Below are 13,991 nucleotides of genomic sequence, written 5' to 3' on the forward strand. Positions count from 1 at the left end.
TAGTGCCCCACAAGTAACTCACTGGAAGATGGTGCAGTGTCTTTGTGGCAGCTCTGGAGGTCTTTCCTCAGCCCAAACAGAGATTAGGGATTTAATGGAGCAATCTGTGTGAAATCCTCTGCTCTGTTCTGCCAGACAAGACATAATAGCTCCTGTGGCATCAATGTCTATTAATCTAATCTTGACTTTGATTCTCTGTGTGACTCCCTTTCATCTGTAAAATGGGGATAATTCTCTCTTTCAGATGCCTGTCAGTACCTCTTCGTTCCGAGTACACGGTGCTTTGAAGATGACATTATTTGTACATTTTCTATTATGGTCAAAGAGCTGCAAGTTGTCCCTGTCCCCAGCCCCTGTCCCCAGCCCCTGTCCCTTGGAAACAGGAATCATCTCCTTGTCATTTTTAAAAGCAGTACATTTAATGGAACAGCTGAAACTTGCATGTGCTCTGTAACTGAAAATAATTTAAGGTAAAATATCTTATTTTGTTTATTTTATTTATGAGATTTATTTATTTTTATTTTATTTATTTTTATTTTATTTATGAGATTTATTTTGTTTGGAATCTGTCTTCCTATACAGCAAAACAAGACAAAAAAACCCAAACCTTTATGCCTTTCAAGTCATGTGCATGTAATTTTGAAGTGGTTTTTTCATTAAGAATATAATTGCAATACTGAAATAATTTCAGTAGTGAAATGGGGTGTGAAAATGAGACACCTGCACTCCAGAAGTCTTGAAAAACCTCTTGGGGAAAAAGGTAAAGCACCTCATGGAAAACGAGAACTTTCCTAAGGATTAATTACTGGAATAGAAGAGAATTCTCCACATGCTGAGAAGCCAGGAAATCACCTTGTCCTCTTAAAGGCAGCCCTGCTACACAACCTAATTTCCAGTCTAGACATCAAACCAAGTGATTTCAGACGTGTTGGAAGGGGTTAAATCCCTGAGAAGTCTCAGAGCATTTAATTCATTGGGCACTGGGAGCCACCTGCGCGTGAGTGAGGGGGAGAGAGGGAGATTTGGGCTCAGCACTTTGCAAGGACCATTCCTGGGGAGAGCCTCAGTGCTGGCAACATGAACAAACGTTTCTTTCCGACTGCCAGGGAACACAAACAGCCCAGTTCCACCCCACAAACCGCTCGAGGCACCTCTGCAGCTGAAAAACCTCCTCCACAACAGCCAGGTAAGGCACCTTCACCTTTTTACCTGCTTGTCTCTGCAGTGAGTGCATCCAGAAACTCAGGGCAGGAGCTGCTGGACCTTTCCTGCATAACAACACTGATACCTGATCGTTTTTAATTCTGGGGGATGCTCCAAGGATGCTCATCTCTAAAGGGAGAGTTTTGAAACATCACCCAAACTTCGAGGTTTTCCCAATTCTAAACTGTTTGGGCTGTGCCTCTACCTGGACTTATTTCCACCCCTTGCAGCTGGCAGCCAAGCTGCCTCAAGGAGATATTTCAATGCTGGGCTTTATTTCTTTTCTGCTGGCTGACAGATGACAGGGTTCCGCTGGCTCTCAGAGACAAACCCGTTCTTTCTGAGCACAATGAGTTCCCCTCTGTGGGCAGCATCCCTGCCACAATAAATCACAGGCTACATCCAGCCATTGTCCTGGAGCCAGGCATCTGCTGATTCACCAGGGAGAGGCTGCTGGGTTGGGCTTTTTTTTGTTTTAATGTCACCCCTATAGCTTCAGATTTCCTTCTGGATTTAAGTGAAAAGTGTATCATAATCTCATTTGCTGGCATTTTGACTGGAATAATGGACACTGTTCTGGTTACTAAACTGACCATTTTACACATGCATTATAAATCTTGGTGCAGGTCAGTTTTCCTGTTTAGATTAATTTATGCACACAGAAGAAATAGATCTTTGTGTATGTTTAAGCTGAACGTTGAAACTCAGATGACAGCAGGTAACAGCTCTCTCTCCAGACTCATGGTTCTTTATTGTACTAAAACCAAAAAAGGTAAAAAATAAAAGGGATTTTAAGCAGTCTTGGAGGAGTTTTGGAGCTGCTCCTCACACAGAGGAGCTGATAATTTCTAACCTGCACTTCACACACTACAGGTGATTCCAGATCTGGAATTGCACTTCCACTGGCACAGAACTGCCTCAAATAATTTTTTTTTTTTTTATGCATAGGCAAAGGATACAGGGCAAACTACCAACCCTGACAGCCAGAGGGAAGAGAATTTCCCTCACATCTCAGGTAGATGTGGACATAGAAATATATATATTTATATAGATATCTATAAGGATGTACCAGATAGAGATGGAGACCTTGTTTCCATGGCAACAACTCTTAAGACAAATCCCACTAAAGATGCTGCCACGTCCTGCTTGGCTCAGATTGCTTTAGGACATGGAGTTGTTTTCACATTTCACATTTGGTGGAGCTGTTTAATTCCTGCAGGAGAGCCCCAGAGCTCCAGCTGGGAAATCACTGCTCTACTGCACATCCACTCCCTGGATTTCTGGGAGCAGCAACCACGGGATCATCTATTCAGGTGACCCAGAGCATTCAATCTCATTAATATTAACAATAAAAACGGTACAAAAATTGGGCAGGCAACTAAAGCAGGTAATATATTCTCATATAATACTATCGGTGCATATATATATATATAATTTTAGGTTATATATTCTCATGTATTCTTATAAGCACAAAGTTTTTGAGGTTTACATCACTGGTGGCAAAACAAACACAGGCAGAGGGGGGGAAAAATACACAACTCATGACATTTTCCATCTTCAGAATCAATTCCTTCAGAAGGAGGAGTTGAAGGTCAACTTGACATTGTGGCAGCTATGACACAGCAACCAAACTTCTGAGCAAGGTAAAAATATCCTTGAAGAGCCTCATGCCAGCTCAGTGTCCCAGGTACAGCTGTAATTATTCCAGATTCTCCAGGGGAAATATGAAGACAAAAATATTCAAGTGCTGTCTCCCAGACAGGTGAAGCACCAGCTCAAATATTTGCTGTCCAGGGCTGGAATCTCTTCCCTAAATTCCCCCCAGACTTGAGAATTTTTCCCAAGGAGAAAAGCACTGCATAAAGCCCCAGAGCTGCTCCCTCTCTGTGTTCAGGAGTTCTGTGCAGTTTGGGATGCCTCGTGCCTGAGGAGACACTTTTGGAGTAAATATTCACATGTGGGGTCTCTGAGTTCCCGCTAAACACACCCCACAAAGAGGCTTGGCTGCTCAAGCCCCATCCCTGCAGGATCCAAGGGTAAAAATCCCTGATTTGAGGCTTTTTCCAAGCTGTAACCCTGCCCCACTTCGAGCTCTTTACACTTCCAATTTCCAGTAACAGGAGAACCTCCTCTGCAAAGTTCCAAAGTAAGCAAAAAGGGAAAAATCCTTTCAAAGTGGCCCAACCCAAACAGCAAATGCCTCATTGCTTCATCTGGTTTGTGTCTACATTGCTGTGGGGAGAGAGGATGTTTTCCAGGAACCAAAAACCCCCACAGTTCCTCAATCTCTGGAAGGAGAAACCCCCAGAGCAGTGTTCACCTTCCCAGGATTGCAAAGAGGGGATTAAGCTTTTTTAAAAAAGCTCTTTTGTAAAATGAAGGGCTGATAGATGGTGGGGTGGACCAGCAGGTGAGAATTTCTGCAGGCGCTGATTAAATGATGAATAATTTAATTGAATGTGAGATTTAGGGGGAAATAAAATAACAGAGCAACCCCATTCCGCTTCCCAGCGTGGAGCTGCCTTTGCCACAGAGGCTCCAAGGTGAGGGTGAGACTGTCAGAAATCAAAGCAGCTCTGTCCCCTCTGAAGCAGTGGCCAGAACAGGGACCCTGCTGCACTGCCAGGATGATGGATTGCTCCATCCCTGTGACCGCTCACGGTTGCTCAAGATAATCAAAATTAACGATGCTGCAAATAAGTCCTTTACAGTTGCTGGTGCTGCTCACGCAGAAAACAAGGGGTTTCTTGAGTTTTGTTGGGTTGGTTGTTTCAGTTGGGTTGGGTTTTTTTTATTTTTTACTTAGCACAGCAGAAGGAATAAAGGTCTTAGATTCTTGGCATCTTGGCATCTCCAAAATGGGCAAAATAATACCCTGCAGTGTCTTATGGCCATGGTGTAAGAATAAATGCATTACATCAATGAGAAAATCTACATTAAATCTATGGGAATAACTACATAAAATGTACCAAAAAATAGCTACATTAAATCTATGAGGAAAAACTACATTAAATCTATGAGAATAGCCACATTAAATCTACAAAATTAACGACATTAAATCTACAAAAATGCCACATTAAATCTATGAGAAAAAACACATTAAATCTACAAAAATAACTACATTAAATCTATGAGAATAACCACATTAAATCTACAAAATTAATGACATTAAATCTACAAAAATGCCACATTAAATCTATGAAAAATAACCACATTAAATCTACAAAAAATGCCAATTAAATCTATGAGAATAGCCACATTAAATCTACAAAATTAGCTATGTTAAATCTACAAAAAATGCCAATTAAATCTATGAGAATAGCCACATTAAATCTACAAAATTAACTATGTTAAATCTACAAAAATTGCCGCATTAAGTCCTGTGAGGCACCTGCCTGTTGCACTTTTATGTCAACCAGGTAGATCCTACTCAGAGCCAGCTTAGTTGTAAAGTAAGAGTAAAGCTACTCAACAACAAGGAAGATTCCCATAAACTAATCTTTGTTAGCTGCAGAAATTTCTGCAAACAGAAACAAGAGATCACTTAAATCCTAATTAAAGATATAGATTTGTCCTTAGCAGTGCCCCTGCCTTCTGCAGCTCTGTTTGCCATATGGACACCCAGGAGCATTTCCCATCCCTGGGTTCTCCCACTCCTCCTCAGCTGCTGGGATCAGAATTGCTGCCTTCACACTTGCCAGGAGCCCGAGTTAACCTGACTCTGGAGAGAAAAAAAATATGAAAGGGAAGTTCTCCCAGGGGTTTTGAGGCAGAATGGTGACTGGGAGAAGGAATTGGTGTTTATTGTTCCCCATTCTTGGGACACTGGGTGTCCCAGCAAACAGCCTCAAAGGAGCCCCTGCTCTGCCCCCAGCACCTCCTCCTGAGCTCACACACAAAACTCGGAGTGCAGAGGCACAGGCTGGCATTTCTGCCACGTGAAATCCCGCAGTGAGAGGAAAACACCCCCAGCCCCAGCCCCAGCCCCAGCCTGCTCCTCCCTCCTCCCGGGGTGAAACAAAACCCATGGGAAACCCACCCTGCCCTTGCTTTTAGTCAGTTTTTTTTTTTGTCCCAGCTGTTCCCAGCCGTATTTCCATGCAGGAATTGTGTGCACTGCCTGCAACAGCCCATAAATCAGCCCGTTTGTTCGCGCTTCTCCGTTCATCCCACCCCAAAGCTGCCGGCGCTCGGGGAAGCCGGAGAGCCCCAGCGGGTTCCCATGGAGGGCAGCGGCCAAAAAAAAAAAACGGGGTAACAGAATCCCGGGTGGAATTCAGGCATAACAGAACAACGGGTGGCACTTCAGGGACAACAGAATCCGGGTGGCATCCCGGGGGTAACAGGATCCCGGGTGGAATCGCAGGGATAACAGAATCCCGGGTGGAAATCCAGGGGTAACAGAATCCCGGGTGGAAATCCAGGGGTAACAGAATCCTGGGTGGCATCCCGGGGAGAACAGAATAATGGGGTGGCTGCAGGGGTGACAGGATCCCGGGTGGCATTCCGGGGATAACAGAATCCAGGGTGGCATTGAGGGATTCCAGAACCCCGGGTGGAATTCCAGGGGTAACAGAACCCCGGGTGGCATTTAAGGGGTAACAGAACCCCGGGTGGCATTCAGGAATAACAGAATCCTGGGTGGCATTCCAAGGATAACAGGATCCTGGGTGGGATTCCAGAGTAACAGAACCCTGGGTTGCATTCAGGGATAACAGAACCCCGGGGCTAACACAATCCCGGGTGTCATCCCGGGATAACAGAACCCCGGGGATAACACAATCCCGAGTGGATTCAGGGATAACACAATCCCGTGTGGATTCCGGGCTAACAGAGCCCCGGGGATAACAGAATCCCGGGCTAACCGAGCCCCGGGGCTAAGACAATCCCGTGTGCATTCCGGGCTAACAGAGCCCCGGGCAGCTCGGGAGCCGCCGCCGCGCTCGGAGCGCCTCCAGCCCATCCCACTCCCTCCTCCCCTCCGGAGCATCTTCCTGGAGCTGGGAAGGGCTCGGGGCTGAGCTCCCAAGCCTGAGCATGGCTCGGAGCAGCCTGGCAGAGCCGCAGCCTCCCGGAGCCGCCCGCCGTACCCGGAGCCGCCCGCTGTGCCCGTCCTGCGCCCCCGGAGCCGCTCCCGGGCACCGGCGAGGGTCCCAGCCCGGCTGCCCTGAGTGGTGACAGAGCCTGCGAGGGTCCCAGCCCGGATTCCTTGAGTGGTGACAGAGCCCTGCGAGGGTCCCAGCCCGGCTGCCCTGAGAGGTGACAGAGGTGACAGAGCCTGCGAGGGTCGCAGCCCGGATTCCTTGAATGGTGACAGAGGTGACAGAGCCTGCGAGGATCCCAGCCCGGCTGCCCTGAATGGTGACAGAGGTGACAGAGCCCTGCGAGGGTCCCAGCGCAGCTCCCCCGGCTGCTGACAGAGCCCTGCGGAGCTGCCCAGCGCCACGGAGGGATTATTCCGATTATTCAGGGAATACTTTGGAAGCGGGCGGTGAAAGCGGCTCTTTGCCCCCCTCCTTCCCTGCCTGCGAGAAAGGAGTTGCCCAACCTGGTCATGAGACTTTTCCAGACTTCCCAAAGAGGCTCCTGAAGTTGTGACACTGCCAGACACCCCCCAGAGCAGACACGCAGGCACGGGAGATGGAGAATGATCTTGGCAAATCTGTGGACAATCAGATGGACAAATACATGTAATAACTTGGACTTTTTCTTTTTCTCTTTGTTTTTATCCTGCTTCCTTTTTTTTTTTTTTTTCCTTCTCCCTGTCCTGATGTAGCCGTGCTGTTAACCCTTTCTCGCCCTCCCCTCCCCGATTTAGAGTTACAATAATGGGGAAATCAGAAAGTCAAATGGATATTGTGGAAAAATCGACCAAATCTGGGAAGAAGCCCTGGAGCTTTGTGGCCATCGGGCTGGCTGTCCTGCTGCTCCTCATGACTTGTGCTGCCGTCGCCCTGGTGATCCTCTATGCCAGCAGCAGAGGTAAGAACCTGGGAATAATCTGAATAATCTCTTCCCCTTCCCTCTGCAAACAGCAGAAAAGCAGAAAAGCAGAAAAAGTCTTTTTTTTTTCTTTTTTTTTTTTGTTTTTTTTTTCCCCGTCAGAGCTAAATGAAAACAAAAATAAAGGGAGACCATGAGGTCACCTCTGTGGGGGACTGAGCTCTCTCTGCCTTGCTTCCAGCTTGTGTTGGCTTTCACTTAAATTTTGAATTATGCTCCGCGAGATTCCATGCTTTTATTTAATTCCGTGCAGTTTGTTGGATTCAGAGCTGTTTTGACAAAGCTGGTGTGCTGTTTCAGAGGGAAGGTGTGTGTCTGTGTGTGAGGACTGACATTTCCTTATTTTATCCGAGCACAAGCCAAGATTCATCATTGCCAGGGTTTTTAAAGCAACAGCTGCTTTAAAACACTTCTAAAAACAATCTCCCTGAAGGGGAAATTGCTTATTACAATGTGAAAGCCTAAAAAAAAAAAAAAAAAAAAAAAAAAGCCACTTGCTGCTGAGGAAAAGGAGACTTTTAAAATATTCCAACAGGCAGTTGGATCTCTAAGTGTGATTTGCTTTTTGCTTCAGTGACTTGAATGCAAATACCTTGCCAGAAACCTGACATTGAGGCACGTTATTTTGAAGTGTTTTGCCTAAATATTTTAACTGCAGAGCACACTTGGTAAAACCCAAGTTTTCCCCGCTGGCACGGCAAGCGCAAAGTCCCACTTTAAAACCCCGTGAAGCATCAAATGCTTGGGAGCAGCTCTGCCTCGTGTTTGTCACTTCCATCAAAGCCTCCTGGACCGGGAGCTTCGTTAAAACGCTGGAGAGCGAAATTAAAGTGGGAGCAGCAAAACTGGAGCAAAGCACAGCAGCAAAACACTGTCTCTGCCTCCCCTGCTGCAGGGAGCTGCATTTTCAGCACTTGTGAGTGAAACACTGCACAATCCTGAGCAATAATTCATTAAAAAAGCCTTGTTACTGTTCACTCCTTTTGCCACCAGCAAAACACCAGGCAAAATCTGAGTGTTTAGAATTGATAGAGTTCATCTGAAAGTTTATTCTATTAGCTCGGGAGAGGAGAGGAAAGAAATTCCCCAGAGCCAGGTCCTGGAGGAGGAGTTTCTGTGTCAAACATTGGGCTTGGCTGGGTTTTGCTGCCTGCATGCAGAAAGGACTTGGGAAATCTGCCCCACATCCTTTGCTGGCTCCAGACAATGCACAATTCAGGTATTAATAACATTTGCCCAGGTGCTGGTCTCACCCAAACCCAGAGGCAGAGTCTGTGCTCACTGCGTGTGTTTAAGGAAGGCTTATCTGTGAGAAAACAGGTCTAAAACCTAAATATTCTTTCCTCAGGCTCATATCTGCAATTAAATTTTCCCTGGAAATGTTTCCCAGGCTGAGCCCTGAGTGCGGGGCTGATGTTCTGCTGCCCCGTGCCCCTCACACCCCACACCAGATGTGTCCAGCTGTGCCCTGGAGCCACTTTGTGCCTCTGTCCCCATCCCAGCTCACAGCTGGAGCAGCCTCCGGCTTTAGGTGATTCCAGGCAGGAGATGAAATTCCAGGTGGGAAATGAGATTACAGGTGGGAAAGGAAATTCCAGGTGGGAAAGGAAATTTCAGATGGGAAAGGAAATTCCAGATGGGAAAGGAGATTCCAGGTGGGAAAGGAAATTCCAGATGGGAAATGAAATTTCAGATGGGAAAGGAAATTCCAGATGGGAAATGAAATTCCAGGTGGGAAAGAAAATTCCAGATGGGAAAGCAGATTCAAGGTGGGAAAGGAAATTCCAAGTGGGAGATGAAATTCCAAGTGGGAAAGGAAATTCCAGGTGGGAAAGGAAAATTCAGGTGGGAGATGAAATTCCTGGTGGGAAATGAGATTCCAGGTGGGAAAGGAAAATTCCAGGTGGGAAATGAAATTCCTGGTGGGAGATGAGCAGCAGGAGCTGCATCCTCACAGAGCACTGTCCACATGCATTGCCTGGGCCAAGAGCTGAGGCAGTAAGAGCTCTGCACACTCTTCCTGCAGCAGAAATATCTTTTATTTGGCTTGGAAAGTTTTGTCCCAGCGCCCTCCCCTTAGCTCTGTTTTGCTGTCACACTTCAGCCCATTCCCAATGCTCAGGCAAAAGCCTCAAATCCCTTTTTCCCCGTGGGAAAAGCACCTCTGGCTCAGAGCTGTGCCACAGAAATCCCACAGAACAACAGGAAAAGGCCAATGTGGCTGAGCACCCTTCATGTGATGCAACCACCAGTGTTGTCCTGGGAACCTCCTAATTGCTAATCCCACTGAAATGTTAATTTTGGAATGTGCATGGGACACTGGATTGCTCACCAAGAGCACATCTGGATTTCTCACTTCACCTTGATGCACCCTTGGTCAGAATGACACTACCCAGGCTTCTAAAAATAATTTTGTTTCGCTTGTAATTAGGAATTAAATTAGAAAATTAAAGCACTGCCTGTCCTGCTTTGCATTCACTTTTATTTTTTTTTAATTTCTAAAGGCATGTTTAGGCTCTGTGCTTCAGGGAGAATAATTTTCTGCTTGTATCTATCTTGCAGAAGAGCACTGTGGTGCATGAAATAGGCCTGTGGGCACAGCAATAATGCCTGGAGTTCTGTTAATGCTGACTGGGATTTTTATCTCTATTCCTGGCCAACAAAAACACTCAAGCTCTCACAGCAGTGCAGTTACAGAGGTCTGGACACAATTTGGGGATTTTTGACATCCAAGGAACTTTTCAGACCCAAAAAAAACACCCTCATCTGAGGGTGTTTCTGTGTTTCTGCTGAAAACTCGGGCTGTTGTTCTAGAAAAGTAATTCCGATAAATAGAGAAATACCTGTGTTTATACAGAAAACTTGGGCTGTTGTTCTAGAAAATCAATTCAGATAAATAGATAAATATCTGTGTTTATACAGAAAACTTGGGCTGTTGTTCTAGAAAAGTAATTGAGATAAATAGAGAAATATCTGTGTTTCTGCTGGAAACTCGGGCTGTTGTTCTAGAAAATTAATTCAGATAAATAGAGAAATACCTGTGTTTCTACTGAAAACTCAGGCTGTTGTTCCAGAAAATTAATTCAGATAAATAGAGAAATACCTGTGTTTCTGCTGAAAACCTGGGCTGTTGTTCTAGAAAATTAATTCAGATAAATAAATAGAGAAATACCTGTGTTTCTACTGAGAACCTGGGCTGTTGTTCTAGAAAATTAATTCAGATAAATAAGCTGAAAGAAAACATAAGAAGAATAAAGTAATATTTGGGTGACAGGTTCTCAATCCTTCCCTCACCCCATCTCAGCAGCTGTTTCACAGCTCCCTCTCAGCATTTCCTGAACCCAAACCTCCTCCCTTGCTGGAAAGTCACAGCCTGGGGAACATCTCAAACCTCTCTGTAGCTGACACATCAAATCACTCAGCAGCTCCTCAAACGACTTCCAGCCTCACCCAATTGCTGCTCCTGTAATTCTGGTTATTTCCTTGAATTTCTGCCTCTGAGGAGGAAGGTTCACTGATGTTTTTGTGTCTGCATCCCCAGGATTGTCCCTGCTGGCTGTCAGGAAGGTCCCAGCCCTCTGCTCTCTCCAAACAAACAAACACAAACCAAGCAGCACCTTGTTCTGGAGGTGGTTTTGAACAAAAAAAAAACACTTTTTTTTTTTTTTTTTTTTTTTTTTACTGCATTTCCTGTGCTGAATGTGATTGTTGTGCACTTCAAATAACAGATTTACACCAGCCTGCTGAGCAGGAGCAATATCTAACCTAAAAACTGAGGGGAGCTGGTGGCAGAGCCCTGGCTCCTCTCCTTCAGTGCTGCTCGAATGGAGCCTTCCCTAACGAGCCAGCAATGGAGGGGAGATGCAGGATTTCACCAAGTGGCAGCTAACACACTGGGCATGATGAAATTTTGGGTGGCATGATGACATTTTGGGTGGCAGGGCTCTGCTCAGTCCCTGTCAGATGGAGCCACATGAATGCAGAGCAGTAATGGGGAGTGACAGGCCAGGCAGGCCTGCAAAACAGTCAAATGAACACAATAAACACAAAATTTACTGATTCTCACACCAAATTCTGGCTCAGCCGTGGTTCTAGGCAAGAAATCCTAGGAAAGGTGGAATAAAACCAAACATTTGTGTTCTGCATGATGACATTTTGGGTGGCAGGGCTCTGCTCAGTCCCTGTCAGATGGAGCCACACGAATGTAGAGCAGTAATGGGGGCTGACAGGCCAGGCAGGCCTGCAAAATGGGCAAATAAATACAAAATTTGCTGGTTCTTACACCAAATTCTGGCTCAGCCGTGGTTCTAGGCAAGAAATCCTAGGAAAGGTGGAATAAAACCAAACATTTGTGTTCTGCTCTCCTTGTGAAGGCGCTGCCACCTGGCACAGGCAGCCCTCCCTGAGACAGAAAACCTGAATTTGGCAATTCCCTTGTTTGCTGAGAGCAAATTTCTGTTCTTACAGCAACAAGGGCAGCTTGCAGTGCCAGAGGAGATCTGAGAAAAGGGAAGGTGCTGAGAGGTAAAAGCTCCCACATGAGCGAGCGCCTGGTGACAACTGTGGCTCTAATTGTCACCATGTGTGCCATCCCCAGCCATCTGTGCTCCTCCAAAGGCACCAAACACAAGCTGTGTCCTCCAGAGCCCTGCAGGAGCCTTGGCTTGGCTTTTGTTCTCTTTAAAATGAGCTGCACTAAGGCTCTGGAAAAGCAATTTAGGTTTGAAAAGCACCATCACCCTAAAAGTGAGCCGCTCATGGGGCTGCAGCCACCCAGAGGTGCCACAAGTTGTGGTCAGGAAATGGGGAGACACCAAGCACAAGCTGTGTCCTCCAGAGCCCTGGAGAAGGTTGGCTTGGCTTTTGTTCTCTTTAAAAGGAGCTGCAGTAAAGCTCTGGAAAAGCAATTTGGGTTTGAAAAGCACCATCACCCCAAAATGAGCTGCTGAAGGAGCTGCAGCCACCCAGAGATGCCACAAGTTGATTTTCTGTTCCTGCTGCTGGTCAGGAAATGGGGAGACACCAAGCACAAGCTGTGTCCTCCAGAGCCCTGCTGAAGGCTTGGCTTTTATTCTCTTTAAAATGAGCTGCAGCAAGGCTCTGGAAAAGCAGTTTGGGTTTGCAAAGCACCATCACCCTAAAAGTGAGCTGCTCATGGGGCTGCAGCCACCCAGACGTGCCACAAGTTGTGGTCAGGAAATGGGGAGACACCAAGCACAAGCTGTGTCCTCCAGAGCCCTGGAGAAGGTTGGCTTGGCTTTTATTCTCTTTAAAAGGAGCTGCAGCAAGGCTCTGGAAAAGCAATTTAGGTTTGAAAAGCACCATCACCCCAAAATGAGCTGCTGAAGGAGCTGCAGCCACCCAGAGGTGCCACAAGTTGTGGTCAGGAAATGGGGAGACACCAAACACAAGCTGTGTCCTCCAGAGCCCTGCTGAAGGCTTGGCTTTTATTCTCTTTAAAAGGAGCTGCAGTAAGGCTCTGGAAAAGCAATTTGGGTTTGAAAAGCACCATCACCCCAAAGCTGAGCTGCTCGTGGGGCTGCAGAGATGCCACAAGTTGATTTTCTGCCCCTGCTGCTGGCCAGGACAGGGCTCAGTGGCTCCTTGTGGGGCCAAATTAAGACAATAAAATCCTCTAGAGTGCCCCCAGGGTGCTGAAGCATCTCCCAGCTCTCAGGTGAGCAGTTCACCTCTGGAGCGCTTCATTTCCCTCATTTTCCTCCGTTTGGAGCAGTCCCTCAGCTCAGGGCATTGCATTTATCTCCATTAAAGCTCCTCTTGCCTGATCAATTCTCTGCTGCTGCTGTGTCAGGCTGAAATGGATGCCAAAGCAGGAGCCCCTCCATCACTGCAACTCAGCCTGTCAGCAAGGCTTGACCAGGGAGGAAAATAAAGAGAGAAATACCTGGGTGTCTGCTGAAAACTTGGGCTGTTGTCCTAGAAAAGTAATTGAGATAAATGGAGAAATATCTGTGCTTCTACTGAAAACTTGGGCTGTTGTTCCAGAAAATCAATTCAGATAAATAGAGAAATATCTGTGTGTCTGCTGAAAACTTGGGCTGTTGTTCTAGAAGACTAATGAGAGAAATAGAGAAATACCTGTGTTTCTGCTGAAAACTTGGGCTGTTCTAGAAAATTGAGATAAATATATAAATACCTGTGATAAATATATAAATACCTATTGAAAATAAATAAATATATGAATTAACTATAAATAAATAAATATATAAATAAATATATAAATAAATACAAATATATAAATAAATATAAATATAAATATATAAATACAAGTGATAAATATATAAATAACTATTGAAAATAAATAAATATATAGATTAGCTATAAATAAATATATAAATATAAATATAAATATAAATATATAAATACCAGTGATAAATACATAAACACCTATTGAAAACTTGGGCTGTTGTTCTAGAAAATTAATTCTGATAAAAAGAGAAATACCTGTGTCTCTACTGAAAACTCAGGTTGTTGTTCTAGAAAATTAATGGAGAAAACAAAAGGCAGTTGAGAATTCAGAAGGTGCATTTTAAGTTCGTTTCTAGTTTTTGGGAGGTGAAAAGCTCCAGCTGAGTGAGCAAAGATCTGAGACCGCAAAGCCAAAGAGGGCAGAGCTGGTCATGACCAGAGGCTGTGGCAGGAAAGGTCCTGAGGAATGAAAGATCAGAATTGACAGAGAAACAAAGGAGACACTTTTCCAGGTAAACCGAGCTCTCCTCCCCAGCCATTTCCCATGGCCTGGGTTTGGGGCAGAGTTTCAGAGC

General features: G+C 45.6%; 1 protein-coding gene across 2 annotated transcripts in view; it reads left to right on the top strand.

Moving 5' to 3' along the window:
- The first annotated feature begins 986 nt into the window (after nucleotides 1–986).
- MMEL1 (membrane metalloendopeptidase like 1) overlaps nucleotides 987–13,991 on the top strand; it is a 32,103-nt gene continuing 19,098 nt past the window's right edge. The window contains exons 1-2 of one of the 2 annotated variants that reach the window (XM_077190335.1): nucleotides 987–1,186; nucleotides 7,022–7,185. In XM_077190335.1, the coding sequence (XP_077046450.1) occupies nucleotides 7,032–7,185 (154 nt within the window). In that variant the 5' untranslated portion in view covers nucleotides 987–1,186; nucleotides 7,022–7,031. Of the gene's footprint in view, nucleotides 1,187–6,080; nucleotides 6,894–7,021; nucleotides 7,186–13,991 lie in introns of those variants that run through there. The other variant, XM_077190334.1, reaches the window with a different exon arrangement.

Source organism: Agelaius phoeniceus, chromosome 24, assembly GCF_051311805.1.
Source record: "Agelaius phoeniceus isolate bAgePho1 chromosome 24, bAgePho1.hap1, whole genome shotgun sequence".
NCBI lineage: Eukaryota > Metazoa > Chordata > Aves > Passeriformes > Icteridae > Agelaius > Agelaius phoeniceus.